Source organism: Coturnix japonica, chromosome Z (genome assembly GCF_001577835.2).
Source record: "Coturnix japonica isolate 7356 chromosome Z, Coturnix japonica 2.1, whole genome shotgun sequence".
NCBI classification, from domain to species: Eukaryota; Metazoa; Chordata; class Aves; order Galliformes; family Phasianidae; genus Coturnix; species Coturnix japonica.
Window position 1 is genome coordinate 33,922,960 of NC_029547.1, and position 18,169 is coordinate 33,941,128.

The 18,169-nt window shown below is 35.4% G+C and overlaps 1 protein-coding gene across 7 annotated transcripts in view; it reads left to right on the top strand.

Annotated features, from left to right (window-relative positions):
- VPS13A (vacuolar protein sorting 13 homolog A) overlaps positions 1-18,169 on the top strand; it is a 102,919-nt gene that overhangs the window by 64,764 nt on the left and 19,986 nt on the right. For 6 of the 7 annotated variants that reach the window (XM_015849182.2, XM_015849180.2, XM_015849183.2 and 3 more), the window contains 17 exons: positions 1,064-1,192; positions 1,847-1,980; positions 3,521-3,650; positions 4,270-4,505; positions 6,067-6,220; positions 7,010-7,156; positions 7,629-7,710; positions 9,027-9,096; positions 9,566-9,671; positions 10,198-10,311; positions 11,309-11,454; positions 11,573-11,654; positions 12,324-12,437; positions 12,817-12,892; positions 12,994-13,157; positions 13,493-13,538; positions 13,743-13,866. In XM_015849182.2, the coding sequence (XP_015704668.2) occupies positions 1,064-1,192; positions 1,847-1,980; positions 3,521-3,650; positions 4,270-4,505; positions 6,067-6,220; positions 7,010-7,156; positions 7,629-7,710; positions 9,027-9,096; positions 9,566-9,671; positions 10,198-10,311; positions 11,309-11,454; positions 11,573-11,654; positions 12,324-12,437; positions 12,817-12,892; positions 12,994-13,157; positions 13,493-13,538; positions 13,743-13,866 (2,054 nt within the window). Of the gene's footprint in view, positions 1-1,063; positions 1,193-1,846; positions 1,981-3,520; positions 3,651-4,269; positions 4,506-6,066; positions 6,221-7,009; positions 7,157-7,628; positions 7,711-9,026; positions 9,097-9,565; positions 9,672-10,197; positions 10,312-11,308; positions 11,455-11,572; positions 11,655-12,323; positions 12,438-12,816; positions 12,893-12,993; positions 13,158-13,492; positions 13,539-13,742; positions 13,867-14,234; positions 14,499-18,169 lie in introns of those variants that run through there. The other variant, XM_015849184.2, reaches the window with a different exon arrangement.

Consider the following 18,169-nt stretch of genomic DNA (forward strand, 5'->3'; position numbering starts at 1 on the left):
GTAAGTTGGTGAACTAGTCTTTCACCATTGATGACTTAATTCTAGGATTCAAATATAATTGAATAAAAACATCTGGTATCTCAGAATATACTGGAAAGAGATGAATCTGAGGTTTTGAACGCTACAGGTGAATGAGGTGGCGTATAGGAAAAATGGTGCATCTTGACAGTCACTGACTTTTTCTGATCATTTCATTCTTAGTACAGAGCCACCATGAACTTTATACAAATGCTGTGGGTGCTTGCCAACGTGGTTGAGAGTTATGAATTATCCATAACTTCTTCCTTTTGCAGGACTGTTTTAATCAGCTGCAGACTATTACGTTTAATCAGCTGCATTAGTTATGTTAAAGCTTTTTTCTTTCCTGCTTCCCTGTCTTCCCTGTCTTATCCACCTAGGATGTAAACTTAAACTATTGTTTATTATTCACTTTAAATCCAGAAGGGATGATTTCAGTTGTGGATGAAGAAAAATGGAACGCACATTTTGGTTTAATTTCCTAAGGTTCATTTGTTATTTCTGTTTTATATACATGTTTGTATGTGAGAATGTCTGTGTATTATGTATTACAAAAGTGCAGCTAGTGTGCCAGTATTCTGCTTACTCAAGTTATGTAGCAGTATACTTATGCAAATAGATTTTTTTGTCATTGATTGTCATTATAAAGTTATCTTGTCATTAATTTATATGTATTTAAGAAGAGATCTTTTAATGGAAAAAAAAAGAAGGGTTTTTTGAATTTTTGTTTGTTTGTTTGTTTGTTTTTAACAAGCAAGGCCATGTCAGTGTTTTAGCGCTGCTCTGCTTTATACTTGGGATTTCAAAAATGTTATCCATTTTGTGTCCGAATTTTATTTTATCTATTTTATTTCTGAATCAGTTCATTGTCTTCAGGTAAGTAATTAATTTCAATTGTTGCAAAAGTTTCTGATCCATTTCAACTGCAAATTTGGGTGAAATTTTAGGAAAGAATAGTAGTCTGAAGTAGAATGCCTTCTAATTCCTAGTTTGTCTTCTCATTTAGTTCAAAATATCTGATCTATTTATTTATTTATTTTAATAGTGTATTCCCTTTTGGCCTGAAAATGATGCCAACAAACTGCTTGTCAGAGTTGAAAATTCTCATCTCCCACCAAAGAAGATAAATTTTGATAAGCAAGAAAACTGTCTTTTACTGCATTTAGACAACAAGGTAAATGGTTACCTTTGAAAATTACATAAAAGTACGTTCCATTTCCATTCTGCAGTATTTTCTACTCAGTGAAGTATTGCAAAACTTAGGTGGGGAAAAAAATCATATATATATATCTGTGTGTGTGTGGGCATGTGTATATGTGCATGCAGATAAATGTGAATGTTTCATTATAAGTTCTTCTCTGAGAAATGAACTATTGCAGCGAAAAGATTTTGTCAGTGTTCCCTAGCTAAGACTGAGAAGTGATTACATTAGTTGTAAAGTGATGCTGCTACTTTGAAAAGTAACTTTGATGTGACTGATTTACATATAGCCTCATCAAGCACCAATTTAAAATCTTTGAATGTTCTTATTTGTAGAATATTTTGAGAAATACTATTTCATATGACTGGTTCAAGGAAGATTGTGCTACTACTGGCCTAAATTTTGGGATTATAGAAATCCTCCATAGTTTTAGTTACTGAATGGAATGCTTGTTTTCTAGTAATGCTATGATTAGGTATATATATAACAGGCATGTTAAAACATATTGTTTGTTTTATTGTGTGATGGGTTTCATGTTGTAAAATTTTTAGAAATATTAAAATTATATTTACTTTGTTGGAAAATAATTCTGCTGTTATTTACTATGTAATTTTTTACATCTGATAGCTTGGGGGGATTACAGTGGATGTCAACCTGACTGAACATTCTACAGTGATTACCTTTTCTGATTACCATGATGGTGCAGCACCATTTCTGTTAATAAACCATACTGAAGAAGAAATCATTGAGTATGGACAGAGGTGTGTAAGACTGTTTTTTTTACTATGTATGTCTGCAAGCATTTATGCCACTTGTTATTTCATATTTTATAACTATGTCTGCTTACTGGTACAAAAGCGATAATAGCTCAGGCTAGATTGTTATTATGCATGTATACATTATATACATATGGAACTGTTTTAATGTTATACTTTGAGTCTTTTAGCCTTCCATTGCAAGCCTTTAGTTCAGCTGAGTACATTTACTGAATTACATGCAGAATTAAAATAGGCATGTCAACATTCTTTGCTTACTAATGGAGAAAATAAATAAGTGCTATGCAGATGAGCATTTAACTGATGCATTATAAAGCACTTTCATCTTCCTACATGGGAACATGTTTTTTTAGTTATATAAACAGTCTGTGACAGTTTAGATGGACTTCTGTGTCCAGAATTCTCTTTTCATTTCAACTTCCTAAGCTAGTATAATGGAGGAGAAAATCCTGTTTCCTAGAAATTAAATATCTGATTTTGTTTGAGTACCTAGAATTTTTTTGTTTTATAAATTGAACATGAGTATCAATAATAATGTTTTGTAGTACAAAGCACCTGGTTAATTACCTAGAAGTAATTAAACTGTTCTGTGAGCTAAATCAGCAATTTTATATCCTTTCTCCTTGCATCCCCCTACAACTCTCTCATGACAAAGGATTTATACAGCTGTTCTGGAACCATGCATGAGCCTACATCAGAGAATATCTAATACTTGAGCTGGAACTGTAGTTAGATGTCTTGTCCTCTTCTCTCAAGTTTAGTTAAGATTTAGCAAAAGTAATGAGCTAAAAAAGTTACAAAAAAGAAGAGAGAAAACAGGTAGTTATGTAAGAATTATTAAGCCAGATTGAGTGTCTGAAATCATTGGAAAGCTTGTCTTGATTTCACCTAGATGCTTGCTGTAATGATGTTTGAAGTTAAGGAATGGTTCTTACCTGTAAAATTCAGTCATCTTATTAGTGGGATTTTAGGCATCTCCAGTGTAAGTTTAATACATACATATCTAAGTTCTGTAATAAGCTATTCATGACAGTGGACAGGCTCCTGACAAAGCCTGTAAAAAGAAAGAAAAAAAAAAAAAGTCTGCCTGTTTCAACTGTGTGTGAATAGCGGGGAATAGTATTTAAAATTGGCTTGCCTGAAAAATATCCATTGTATCCAGGGACAAAGAACTGTTTTCCCTTCAGCAAATCATACAGGGGAAAGTTTTCCTAAACAAAAGATTTGGAACAATTTTGTTAGACGACACAAGTCCTGAATTTTCTTTTCAATCTGTAAGTTCCACTGTCTGCTTTTTCTATACTTAGCAGTTCTTGAGTGCAAGTGGGAAAGAAAATGATCTTTAAAAATCTAGTGGGCATACTTTAGTAAGTGTTAAAATGTATGTTTGAAGTTTAAGTGGTGATTTTATTATTGTGCTGAGTGTGTTTTTGGTGTGATTTATTTATTAGTTGCTTGTTGTTTTCAGTTTTCACTTTCATTACTTTAAAAAGTAAGTATTCTTACTTGTTTCATTTTGTTCTAGTTCCCTCAGTGAATTAGAAGGCTGTCTTCAGCCAAACAAGGCAGTATTGTATACTTGGGCAGATCCAGCTGGATCTAGAAAATTGACATGGAAATGTGGAAAAAGAACTGAGGAAATTGCACCAAAAGAAGTATGTAGATCTGCTTTTAATGCTATTTACTCTTCTTTGTGCAGTGTGCTTTTTTTTTTGTTTTGTTTTTTGTTACTAAATCATTAAGAAATCTAGGCATTATTCTGAGACAAGTAGTGTACAGGGGAAATTCTCTCAAATCACAGTAAAGATGAACATTCCATAGCTTCATATTCAAAAGCCAGGAATGTTTTTTTTCACAGTGATGCTTCTGCTGGTGCATCTTCTTGTATGCATATTTTTGTTATTCACACATAGGACTTTCTGGAAAAGAAGGAACTGTGATTTCCTTGAGGTTTTTATATTCAGGATTAGAATAATAGCTAGATCTGCTTACTGGCATAATGTTTTGCCAGCATTTGCAGTACTGGTAAGTTTTTTCACCTTATTCCTAATGTAATAGGAAAGAATTTCATAGACAGGGTTCAGACAGAACAGTAAGAACTCTGTGTTTGCCAGAATGCATGTGAGAGAGAGAGACTACAACAAAACTTTCTAGTTAGAAACTTTATTTTCCCGTCCCTTTTAAAATGGTCCTATGTTTTTGTTCATATTCTTGTTAAGGCTTGCATTTGTTTATTGATGAATAGAGCTGTAAAAACCTTTCCTCTCTTTGCAGGACAAAATAGAAGTACTCAGCCTGGACTGCAGAAAGGTGGTCTATTTAGTGTCGTTTTTTGAAGGTCTGCAGCGTATTGTCCTAATTACTGAAGATAAGAATGTGTTTAAATTGGCTTATGAAAGTGTACAGGCCGAACTAGCAGAACAAGAAATTATTCTCTCTTTACAAGATGTTGGAATTTCTTTGGTTAATAATTACACAAGGCAGGAGGTGTCCTACATAGGAATTACAAGGTAATGTTTAAAATATATATATCAACAACAACAACAACAAAAGAAAAAAAAAAAAGAAAAAAGAAAAAAAACCAAACAGACTGTTCAAGTATTTTCCCTACCTAAATTTTCTTTCTTTTTTTTTTCTATTTTCTTTTTTTTTTCCTTCCCCCCTGCCCCTGCCTTAATTCTTTGCACTGCACTGCAAAACAGGCTGAAAGTACATGTATGTCTCACATCGTCTCCTTTGCCATTCCCAATAGAGCTGTGTAGTATTTTCTTCACTTGAGAAACTGAGCTCAAGTTTCTAGACAGTGGAAATAACTGTTTTAAGAATATCTAGACAGTGGAAATAACTGTTTTAAAAGTGATGGCTAAATGCCTAGACTCATTGTAGATATTTCACTGAATCAGTGTTATCAGGAACTGGCCATTTATAGACAGAAGTCTAACAATGCTTACAGATTGGTGCTATTTTGTTGTTGATATTAAACTCCTGAAAGCAGTTTCTGAGGATAAAAGATGAATCCTTGGATACAGTGGGAAAACATGCACACAAATGCTGTTATATAGAATTTTACCATTTGTAAATATCTTGCAAAATGATTGCAGTAGACAGTCTGTATCTAATTTGCAGAAACATTTGGAAAAAGAAAGATAAAACAAACTTGAGAACAACTCTAGTGAACAAATTAACAGCTATCTCAGTTTGTCCTTTTCTTTAAGACCACCTTTTCTTTAAGGTCATTCTGTCACTGATGTGTCTGAACCGAAATGTAGCTAAGACAAACTGGATTATAGGGAGCTGTGTCTGATCAGCTGTGTATATATGAACTGTAATAACTTGTAGAAAGAAAAAATATCCTCCACTTAGTTCTTGCTTTGTTCCCTGTGTCACATATTGTGAGATCAGGTGTAAGACCTCCTCACAGAAGTAGCATAACCAAACAGAAAAGCAGGAAATAATCTGGCACACTTTAAAACTGATAAATGATGATGTCTCAATGATAGTAAAAATAAGAAGGACTAGAAAATAACTGATTTTGGATACTGTTAAAAGAAAAACATAAAAACATGCAATAACAGCAACAAAAAACCCTAAGGGATCAAATCAGTAAAGAAAACACAAACTGAAACACTCTCTAGTGATTTAGGCAGTTAAAGTGAATGGACTACCAAAAATAAGTGTCAATTTGAGACATTTCCTGTCTACTCAAAAAACTCTCAAATTCTAGCAAATTCAGCTGTGCCAACTTACACAGGAGTATATGTGGAATCCTGCATTGAGTTTGTATGATTATGGATGTCAGTGCTATTGAAACTTGAGGTTTTTGACGAAGTTTTCTTATGTGCCAAACTTCATTAAAGATAACTTTCTGTTAACTTTTCTTCAGTTACATCAGAAACAGTAACTTCCACATAGTATCAAGCATTCAGTGGGTGATTTGAATTATTTTTATTTACCTTTATGATGTGTTTCTTTATCACACAGTAATTACCTATTAAAAACTGCAATTAGATAAATAACATCTGTGCTGAACTACCTAACTATTTTCTCTTGGTCTTTTGTTTGTTTTCAAAGTTCTGACGTGGTCTGGGAGGCAAAACCCAAAAAGAAGTCTAGATGGAAACCGATGAGTGTTAAGCAAACAGATAAGTTAGAACAAGAATTCAAAGAATACAGTGAGCTAACTCCATCAGAAAATAAGACTGTTGAGTTGGAACCAAATGTTTTGGTAATACTGATCATTGTATGAATTTATTTCTTATGAGTGTGCACAGGAAAAGATCATTATTATTTTGCAATCTCTGAAAAACAACAAAAATTAGGATATGATTAGATTAAAATTTCATCTCTGTTTCTGCCTAGAAAAAGAAACTTTGTTGCTGTCTAGGAAGAAAAAAAAAAAAAAGGCATAAATATTTCAAAGCCTGCTGTAGGCCTGATTCTGTTAGCCTCTAATTTTGAAATTACGGGACTAAATATGCACAAAGCTATGATATGTTAATCTGCTATATCAAGAGGCAAGGAAGGATATTAGTTTGAGATTGGGAGGTTGTTTTAGCACAAAGTCTTGTATTTTAGCTGATTGTGATATGTCACAGTCACATGACATTCAGCTGTGCCATTCAACTACATAAATATTAAAAAAATATTCCTGGAATAATTATGAGAAGTAAAAGCATGTTGTGCTCTGTAGGCTGCTGTTCTTGCCTACAGATTAAGTCCACATATTCGTTAGACCTGTGTAGTAGTTAAATGAATGTAGTACAGGTAAATTACTTGGTTTGTAACGTGGTCATAGACCTCTGGAAAACTGTGTAGAAAAAGGCAAAAATTTATCCCTTAATAATGAAATATACAGATTTCTTGTGTTGTTTTGCTTCTGTTGAAATTTATGACAAAGTTTTTACTGGTAAACCTTCATTTAAATGTTAATGAAAAATTGTTAATTTGAAGTCTATTATAAAAAACCTTCTTTGATATCATGTAAAATAACAAGTTTTCCTCAATATTGCAATAGGTGTGTTTAACTCCTAGTGGAAATGACATGAAGATTCAACAACCCAACGAGATTCCTGTCAGAAGGAATTACTTGGCAGCTTTGAAAGTGGAGTACAGTTCATCAGCACATCAGAAATCTTTCAGAATTCAAATTTACAGGATACAAGTAAGTGTTTAATGTAGAGTTGTGTATAGCTTCATAACTTCGCAGCCTATAAAACAAAGTACTGCTTACATGCTTCTGGAAAAAAGTCACCCATGACTTGAGGAGAAGCAGTTGCTGTTCATCCTTTTCTTGTTTGTTTGTTTTTTGTGGCTTTTATTTACAGTCAACTTAAAATTAGGTATAATTGACTATTTTCAGTGAGTTATATGTTCATTTTTTTTTATAAGCAAATCCTTTGAAACATTATTTTATGGCTGCTTATGGACACCAAAAAGAATCTTTTCTAGCTTCTCTAGTTTATTTGGTTTGGATAGTTTCATTTTGAAAGTAGAAATATTTTGAACTATTGTGGTGGCTTCTTCTCCTGCTTTTGAATTGGTAGTTCAAAATTCTTGTGTTTGTCCTACTTGTAAAATATTTCACTACTGAAGAGCTAATGTGCTACACCTTGTCCTGTCCTTACCCCTATTAGATTCAAAACCAGATCCCTGGAGCCATATTTCCCTTTGTGTTCTATCCTATTAAACCTCCAAAGTCCATCACCTTGGATTCAGGTTTGTTGTTCTAGTTTAACGTAATCTTTACCTATACTAACTTACTTTTAATAAAATGCCACTTTTTTGTCTGAATACTGTGTATGATTACTGACTATAAAAAAAAATCCAGATACTAATGTTGCAGATAAGAAAGCAATTTTCTCTGCAAAGAAAATACAGAGAAAGCCATCTAAAGTTAAAAATCACACTAATAGTGTGAACTTACTTCATGCATTGATATAATACCTTTTAAAAGTACGTCTTTCTGACACACTAATATAGTGTTTTTGGAGATAATAAAGCATAAGTTAAATCTGTGTTCAGCTTTCAGTAGTTGCATTGAGACCAAATCTGAAGCAAGTGCTTACCATCTTTTACCTGTTGAAAAAAGAAAACTTTAAACCGTTTCTAGGCCTGTTAATAGTGAATCTATTACATCCTTTTTATATTACTCACTCAGGAATTTATTAGGGAGCAGTGAGGATTCTTGAGAATCACTTTTAATATTTTCCCCATGGCTGAAAATAAATTGTTCCTAGCTTAAAAAGTTTCATTTTTTTTTGGTTGTTTCCTTGCATGCAATAGTTGACCTAGCTGACTTACCAAAAATAAAAAGAAACATAAATCAGTGCTAGTCTGAACTCAAAGTCACCAAGTGAAGCACTATGTAGCAGTTCCTTAGCAAACTGTGTTTTCCATGTTTCATTTGGAGCCTTCCATTTTCTCCATGGTAAGGAGCATAAACCTCTAACTCTCTCTATTATGTACTGAGCTTCAGTCTTCCATTAACTCACTTAGGGCAACGTCATCTGGAACATCAGTGTAATGACAGGAGAGATTCTGATTGTATACTGAAATGACTGCCTGCAAATTTGTTCACAAAGCTATTGAGATATCAATTATTTCTCCTAAATAAAGTCAAATTTAAGCTAGAGTTCATAAAGCTGATCATTCTTTAAATTTATGTTTTTGTATCGCTGTTTTAAAAATTTATTCCATGGCTAGGTAATTTATTCCCTAAAAAAAAAAAAAAAAAAAAAAAAAAATTAAAAAAAAAATCCATGGCTAGCATTAATTTGTTTTAAAATAAAAATGATTCATTTTTGGAGATAAGTGAAATATAATTTTGATATTCCATTTCATCCTTTTTTTCCTATGACTTTCTGTTCCTGATCTTTTCCATTATTTGTTTCCCAGTCACATCCATTATATAATTCTACTCCATAGGATTGAAAAAATCCAGAACACATATGACATTTTCATGTTAAAAATGGCAAGCTATGTCTATCACATAAAGATCTGTGCTTATCTCTTTTTATTTTACAACTCCATAGCACCAAAACCATTTACTGATGTCAGTATTGTTATGAGAACTGCAGGACATTCACAAATATCTCACATTAAGTAAGTATTTTTACATGTTCCATCTCTGTGCCATTTATTATGTTTAATCAAGCTTTAAAAGTTAAAATCAATGTAGAGTCAAGATAATTTTACTCCAGGTAATTTTAACCAGATAAGAGCATGTAGGACAGGTGAAAACTCTGCCCTTATTTACTCAATTTAATGCAGAATAAGCAAAGAATTTCAGTGATTCTTTTAATGTAGATTTTTAGTCTTTTTAGTAATTTGGAAAGAAAAAAGCTGCCTATAATGTTAAATGTTGGTGTTTTATTTTAATAATTCTTATTAGTGCAAATGCATTTGTCTCACCCATCACAGGAAATATTTTATGACTGATGATGAACTTGTCAAATAAAAAAGTATCTTAATTTAATAAGTGATATAAATAGCTGTTAAAGTTTTATAGCTCCCCTTGCTTTTAATACTTTAAGAAACAAAATTTAATAATACTTTTTTGTTTCTTGTGTAGATACTTTAAGGTCCTGATTCAAGAGATGGATCTCAGATTAGACCTTGGCTTCCTGAATGCACTGGTTGAATTTTTTACACAGACCGATGTACCAGATGTCCAACAGGTAGAGTCCTTCTGTTGTTCGCAGATGATTAGATATAAAATTTGTTTTATTAAAGTCAGCTTGCTTTAAAAACAAAAACAAAACAAGAAAAACAACAACAACAAGAAAACAAAACAACAACAAAAAAACACATACACAAATCAGAACAACAACAACAGACACCAAAAAGTAATGCTCTGTGTTTATGATAATGATCAACTCTTGTGGCTGGAACCAATATAAAGCTTTTTGCTGAGGCATAGAGTAAAATTTCCTTAATCTTCATACTGCATACTATACAAGAAAGATGTCTAATACTTTCTGTAAAGCTGTGAGCGGTGGAGGAGAATTGAATCATAATAAAGGGAGAATGCATGGATACGTAGGACGAACATTAAAAAGATTGTATTGTATTAAGCTTAAGGTGGTTTGCTAGGGTAGTAATAAGAAAACTTGAGATAGCAACAGCAGAGTCATGGTAGATTGTGTCATTGTGTGTTATACTGTACATTGTAAAGTAATATTACATTTGAAAATGCATCCATAGCTGGAACTTTTCAAAAAGGATGTAGAATCTCTTCAGGAAGAACTGATGAGTGTGTCATCCATGGATACATCACAAATCAGCTTGTATGAATACTTCCATATCTCTCCAATTAAGGTATAACTTTTCATAATATATCTGTGCTTGTTCTGTAATAAAAGGATTTTTTGTCTTCTGTAGAATAGTTGATTCTGTAAAGTGAGGAAGCATTGAGGCAATCAGAAACAAAATAAAAATGTTCTGGGATAATGATTTTTACTGTTAACACTGATTTATTTGTGACATACGCTTATGAATCTCTTCATAAATATTAAAATATTCATTATTTCCTTCCTATCTACAAATTTCTTCATATACAGTAATTCTTTGGTATTATTTATCCTTGCAAAATGCTATGGTTCTCGTGTGCAGACAGTGTGCTGTGGATTGAGAAACACCACAATTTCTGGAAAAAAAAAAAAAGTAATGTGCAAAACAAGATCAACATATATCTGAAGTGATCTGTAGTTAAGCTATGTTATGCCATAGATTGGATAATATATTCTTTTCAGAGAATCCAGAGTGGGTTTATAGCCTCTTTTTGTCTGATTTTGAAAGCTGCAGTGGGCCCCATACAGTCCTTTCTGCAAATTTTCTGAATGTCTTCCTGGTTTTAAGAATGTCACTTTGATTTCTGTGAAGCAAGTATTTTTATTAGTTCGGGTCTGCACTGTTCTTTGCTGTACACATTTCAGCTCATATATGAGTAATTATTTGCCTTCCTGCTTGGGCATCATGCTATGTTTATCATTTTCTATCCGATTCAGTGTTGCATATTAGCTGTGGAAACAAAACAGTTTGAAAAATAGCCAGTAAGTTACAGCTAAAAGATTGTGGAGACCTCATCTGAAAACATGGATAAGTAGTTTTGAGTTCTTGTTTTCTTAAAGGCAGTTCTAGTTATTCAGCTGGACTTAAATTACTTGTTTTTGGTTTTGTTTTGTTTTGTTTTATTGTCCTAAGGGATTTCTATGTTACAAAGTCTGAATTCAGTCAAGATTAAAAGTACCGTACAAGATATGGCAATTTTAATAAACACTCATGTTATTTCCCAATCTTTCTTTTTATTGTTTAGTTACACTTAAGCTTTTCACTCAGTACTGGTGGTGAAGATAGTAACAAAGAAGAAAGAAAGAGAGAACTGATACCACTTCAGTCGTTGAATCTCCTTCTGAAGAGCATAGGTGCCACCCTCACAGATGTGCAAGATGTTGTCTTTAAGTAGGTTTGAAATATTATTTTGATTTCTATTTCTAAAGAACGAATCAATATTATAAATTAATCTTATATTTTATTTTGACCTGCATAATATGGACTTTTAAAAACTCTTTCTTAACAGGTTGGCGTTTTTTGAACTCAGCTATCACTTCTGTACTACACAACAGCTCCAATCAGCTGTGACAAAGCATTATTCAAAACAGGTTGGAATAAGTAAATGTTAACATTCCAGTACATTCATGTTTTGAAAATGTTACTGTGTGCTTTGGTTCTGTGAAAATCAATACCTAATTAATAACTAATTGCAGCCTTGTATTTAACCAATCTACAAACATACGTAAAAAACATAAAAAACTATTATTCATTAGTTGGATTCTGTTGCCTTTACTAAGGCAACTAAGTTATGTTACCAAGCTATGACTATAAATAAGACTAAACTATAACTTATCATAAGAAAAGTAGTGTGGATAACAAAACAACTTACAGAAAACAGTAGTGGAAGCAAACATGATGCAGCTCTGGTACACTTCACTGTTTTGCAGACATATTGAACAAAATTCTCTTAGCTTATACACACAGCCAAATTATGTCCTGTAGTTGCACAGTATGACTTAAGTTGGGGTTATATGCTTCCTTCAGAAAAACTCAAAATCTCAACTATTTGTGAAATACCTACAAGCAGTAGAATTATTTGATTGATTTTAATGTTTTGCTCACCATACAATTATTTTTAAAACATCTGAACATACTTTTCCAAATGTTAAATTCTTCATATTAAATTAATGTTTTGCTCTTTTGAGTAAGCAGCAATGCCTTAATGCTTTTAGTATATTTTTTGAAATATTTTTAATGAATATCTATTTTTGTTTCAGGCGATTAAACAGATGTATGTTCTTATTCTTGGTCTTGATGTTTTGGGCAATCCATTTGGATTCATAAGAGGCTTATCTGAAGGAGTAGAAGCATTTTTCTATGAACCTTATCAGGTAAAAATCTCTTCAGGCTTTTTGTGAAATGCTGCAAAGACTGCTAGATATAATTTATATTGAAACTTTGGGTATACTAATGATTTCTATAATTTAAGGTGAGATTCAGAATTTAAAAATCGAAGTGAAAGTGTCAGAGAAAGTTACTGAAAAATTCAAGTAACGTAAAAACAAGTTATTTCCCTTAACTCACAATTGACTGTTCCTTACGCTACTTACTGCAAATTAATGCTGCTTGAATGAACTTAACGGAGATCTCATTTCTCTCTGTTGAATGTATATAAATTACAATCAAAAACATAAGAATTTAAGTATATATGCTATCTGAAACTTCCATAAATAGCATAAATGTACCATTTTGCTTTTTTTCCTTCCTCAGGGAGCCATCCAGGGTCCTGAAGAATTTATAGAGGGAATGGCACTAGGACTTAAAGCACTAGTAGGTGGAGCTGTTGGTAAGTTTCAACATTATGACAGTAGCATGCTCATTAGTAAGCAATATGGGTATTTGTAAGTTGCAGTGGCGTTTTACTTACACTGTTTTATTTTTTAATAGGTGGATTAGCTGGTGCTGCTTCAAGGATCACTGGTGCTATGGCAAAAGGTGTTGCTGCAATAACAATGGATGAGGATTATCAGCAAAAAAGGAGAGAAGCCATGAATAAACAGCCCACTGGTTTGAGAGAGGGTATCACTCGTGGAGGAAAAGGATTAGTTTCTGTAAGAATAAAAAATGATAAGAAGTGTAATGAATTTCATAGTGGTAAAAATAACAAATATAGAGGTTTCTGTAGAGCCGTTCCACTTTAATTCTGGTTTGCTGGAGTGATAGCTTGCTGAGTGATAGTTTTAAAGAAAAATATATGAGGATTGACAAGAAGGTAGGAATGGTGAAGCAGGCTCCTCTAATTCTGATAATTTGCAGTGGATTTTAGAATGCTTCAATGCACATACTTTCTGCCTATTCACCAGAAAAGTAATAAGTAAAATGTTAGAAGAATTAAAAAATGTAATGTGGAAACATTTGTCACAGCTTTTTCATTTCTTTTTGGTAGGGTTTTGTCAGTGGCATAACGGGAATAGTTACAAAACCAATAAGAGGTAAGTTTAGGTTTTATGTTTGTATGATTCCAATTCTTGATATTTGATGAGATTTTGCATTTATCAAGATTTTGTTTTCGCTGACCTCTAATTTAAATGTAGAAGTGACTGTAGTTGCATGTCAAATAAGAGCAAATGTAATTACAAATAAAATTGCAAGATGGTATTTTTTTCTTAACAATTTGCTGAACTTATTCCTTTTAGGAGCTCAGAAAGAAGGAGCAGCTGGTTTTTTCAAAGGTGTTGGAAAAGGATTAGTGGGAGCAGTAGCTAGACCGACTGGTGGAATCATAGACATGGCAAGCAGCACATTTCAGGGTATTAAAAAGTAAGTAAAATTAATATGAAGAGTGTCATATGGCATGAGTAAAAATGGCAAGGTGTATTGATTATTTGTATGACCTTTGTGTTAATGTTTCTTAAAAATCTTTAAAATTAATGCAGATGACAATTCTATATTATCCATGGATAAGAGCTATCCACAGCTTCTCTTGGCAGCCTGTTCCTATGCCTCACCACCATCGTTCCAAACTTTAATCTGTATCTCTTCAACTGCAGTTTAAGACTGTAGTACTGAAAAACCAGTCTGGCCAGAACCTTCTCATCTCCAGGCTGAACAACCAAAGCTTCCTCAGTCCATTTTTGTAGGCAGGACAGATGCCACCTTCATGGCTTCCTTTGGATCTTTTCCAACAGCTCCACATGTTTATTCTTTTGGGAGCCCCAGACCTGAACATAATACTACAGATAAGGCCTTACAAGGGCAGGCTAAAGGGATATAATCACCTTCTTCAACATGGTGGCCACCCCATTTTTTATGCAGTCCAGGATACAGGTGAGAACTCTGACAAAATTGCTTGCTGGATAACATGGTAATCTCACTCCCTTATAATTAGCCTTGATCATTGTCACGGTTTGAATGAAAAATCCACCTGCGTCCATGACAGGGGGCCGTGGGCCCCGCAGGGGCCCTAGGCCGAAAGGAAAAAGTTAATTAGGAAAAGAAAACAGCGGCAGCGATCTAAGGAGGCACACTTATTTACTAAATACTATATCGAAATGTGTAGGATAACACACGTATAATCAATATAATTGAAAACTGAGCTAACGAATCAAGCAAAATAGGAGAGAGAATGAGTCCCGTAACCGAGAGGCCTACTGTGAAACACAGGCGAAACGGCGAAGGCTCCCACACACTCCCCTGAACGCCAGAACTCAAAAGATATCAGTCTAGCCTGCGACCGAGTTAATATAGAGTCCAGGTCCCGTGACCTATCGTGTTGTTCTCTGGGAGATGTAGTCTTCTTCTGTAAATTGCAGATTCAGTAAATTATCATGCTTTATATGATGTTATGATGTGAATACTGATAGCAAAATTACAAAATTATAAACCATGACATTCCACCCCTTATTCTACATCATTACATTATGTTTATACATACATACATACACACTCATACGTGTAGTTGTGAATAATCAGTAACCTTATTTTCTCAACAATTTATATTTGTTCCATACAAATCTCTAAGTTGAGAACAAAACTCTATACCTTAACCTACTATTTATTAATTTTGAGAAAATGGCAAAACTGCCAGAAAAAGGAGAACATGTCAGCCGTAGAGGGGAAAGGCAGCGCTAGTAGGGCGTCCCCAACATCAAGGTGCACTCATCCTTTCCCAGCCACCACAGCAGATTTCCTTTTGACTTATACTTCTTTCCATGTGTGCTTCTACACATGCGAGGCCAGTGCACGATATAGAGTCCAGATGGAAAACTTGCTTACAGAATGCCTAATTAAGGTATATGGGAAAAAAAAAAAGTGTTTCCTTAACATTAATCCACTCTATCTTAAGTCCTGTACCTAATTGGACATTCGTCAAATATTTTCTGAGACTCTACCTATATATCTACAAGAAAATCATTGGCTGCACTCCCCCAACATCAAATTCCCCTGTGGTACACATTGGACATTCCCATTTTTGTCCATCACCCACCATGTGCATCCAGGTCCCTGGGCAAAGACAGTACCCCGGAGAGTTTCCCCTTTCCAGATGCTGGAAGGACCCAAACTGTTTTTCCCAACACACTCTTTATGTGTACTACAGGAACCTTACCTCCCTCCATGGTACGTAGGGAGCTGGATTGGTTAGGACCATTACGATTACTAGATCCTCGAGTGTTGACAACCAGGTGGCTTCTGCTAATTCCAATTTTTATACGTTCCGCACCCATTGCTTTCAACATAGCTTTCAACAAACCATTGAATCGTTCAATCTTACCAGAAGCTGGTGCATGATAGGAATATGGTAATCCACTCAATGCCATGATTTTTGGCCCAAGTGGTTACAAGAGAATTTTTAAAATGGGTCCCATTTTATTGATTCAATCTTTCCGGAGTGCATGCGCCCACGGATTGCTTTCCAACCCTAATATGGTGTTTCGGGCGGTAGCATGGGGTACTGCGTATGTTTTCGAGCCACCCAGTGGTTGCCTCCACCATGGTGAGTACATAACGCTTACCATTGCGAGATCGTGGCAAGGTGATATAATCAACAACTGCCATGCCTCTCCATATTATATACTTTTGCCATCACCTTCCCCCCAAAAAGGTTTCATCCTCTTGGCTTGTTTTAATTATGGCACATGTTTCACAATCACGAAATAACCTGAGCAATAGCGTCCATAGTTAAAGTCCACCCCTCGGTCTCTGGCCCTACTTATATGTTGCATCCCTTCCTTGATGACCTGAAGTCTCGTGGGCCCACCGAGCTAGGAAATAATTCACCCTTGTTTCTGCCAGTCCAAGCTCTATTTGGGCCACCTCAATTTTTGGCAGCTCGATCAACTTGATGGTTATTTTAATGTTCTTCAGTAGCTTTACTTTTAGGCACATGAGCATCTACATGGCGCACCTTTACAACAATGTTCCTTATTCGGGCAGCAATGTCTTTCCACAGTTCAGCAGCCCAAACAGGTTTACCCTTTCGTTGCCAATTATCATCCTCCCACTGTTGCAACCACCCCCTTAAGGCATTTGCCACCATTCATGAATTCAGTATAAAGATGAAGCATTGGCCACCTCTCCTGTTCAGCCACATCTAAAGCCAGCTGAACAGCCTTTACCTCTGTGAATTGACTTGATTCTCCTTTACCTTCAGGCCCTCTGCAACTTGTCGTGTGGGGCTCCATAACAGCAGCTTTCCATCTGCGATGCTTCCCTACAATACGACATGATCCGTCTGTGAATAGGGCAAATTTCTTTTCGTTTTCTGGTAGCTCATTGTATGGTGGTGCCTCTTTAGCACGTGATACCTCTTCTGTAGGTGGTGTTTCAATTTTTTTACTCACAGGCCACGTCCATGATCATCTTCTAGAATGGTCCAGGGACGGCTGAGTTTGTCCCATTTCAAGCTCGTTGAGTAATTAATTGAAATCACTTTCTCCAAGTGGATCCAGTAAGCATGATGGGTGGAGGGAACCTGTCCTTTAAACATCCAGTTATTAACTGGCAAGCGAGGTGCTAGAAGAAGCTGAACCTCTGTCCCAAACTACTTCAAGAAGCACCCAACCCGCCTCATACACGCTAAGATCTTCCTTCTCAGTCGGTAGCTGTTACACTCCTCAGACGCTTTATATAGCCCGACTCCAAAATCCAGGTCGGCCTCAGGTCTCTCCTGAGCTTCTTTGCCACAAACTCCAGGTGGGACCTTTCTTCTCCAGCAGCGTGTAGAGGATGTTTCTTCAAACATCTGTCCCGTCCGTAACTGCCCCAAGGCCACGGCACGGGCTATTCTGTTTAATCTGGGCTCGAAAAAGCCTGCTGCTGCTCAGGACCCCATGGCAGGAAATTATTTCTTCTTCCCATGTTAGCCCTGATAGAGGCGCTTCAACTGATGTGGCTGTAGTATGCGGACATGCATTTCCAAAAGCTCACTACTCCCAAAAAGATTGGGTCTCTGTCTTTTGTTGGTGGCGGAAATAGCAGTGATTTTGTTCAATCACATCTGCTGGGAATGTGACGGACGTCCCATTCTTGCCATTTAATACCTAAGGAACTGGATTTCCTGGGCCAGGCCCCTTCACCTTGCTGCCGCTTAATGGCAAAACCAGCGTTGCAAAAGAGATTTGGCATGTAATTGTTTCCCTTTCTTGAAAGACCTCTGCTCTGGTATCCCCCCACTACAATATCATCAATATACTGCAAGTGTCAGGAGCATTACCGCTGCTTCCAAAACAGCTTGGATCAATCCATTGGCAAATTGTTGGCTGTGCTTCCACCTTGAGGTAAAACGCGGACCAGGTATACTGAATACCTCTCCAGGTAAAAGCAAACTGTGGCCTACATTTTGCAGCCAATGGGATGGAAAAGAAGGCATTAGCAATATCAATGGTGGCATACCACCTAGCTTCTTTTGACTCCAATTCATACTGGAGTTCTAGCATGTCTGGTACAGCAGCACTTAATGGAGGTGTGACTTCATTCAGGCCACGGTAGACCGTCAGCCTCCATTCCCCACTGGTTTTACGCACTGGCCATATGGGGCTGTTAAAAGGCGAGTGCGTTTTGCTAATCACTCCCTGATTTTCTAATTGGCGAATTAGCTTGTGAATGGGGAGCAATGAGTCCCTAT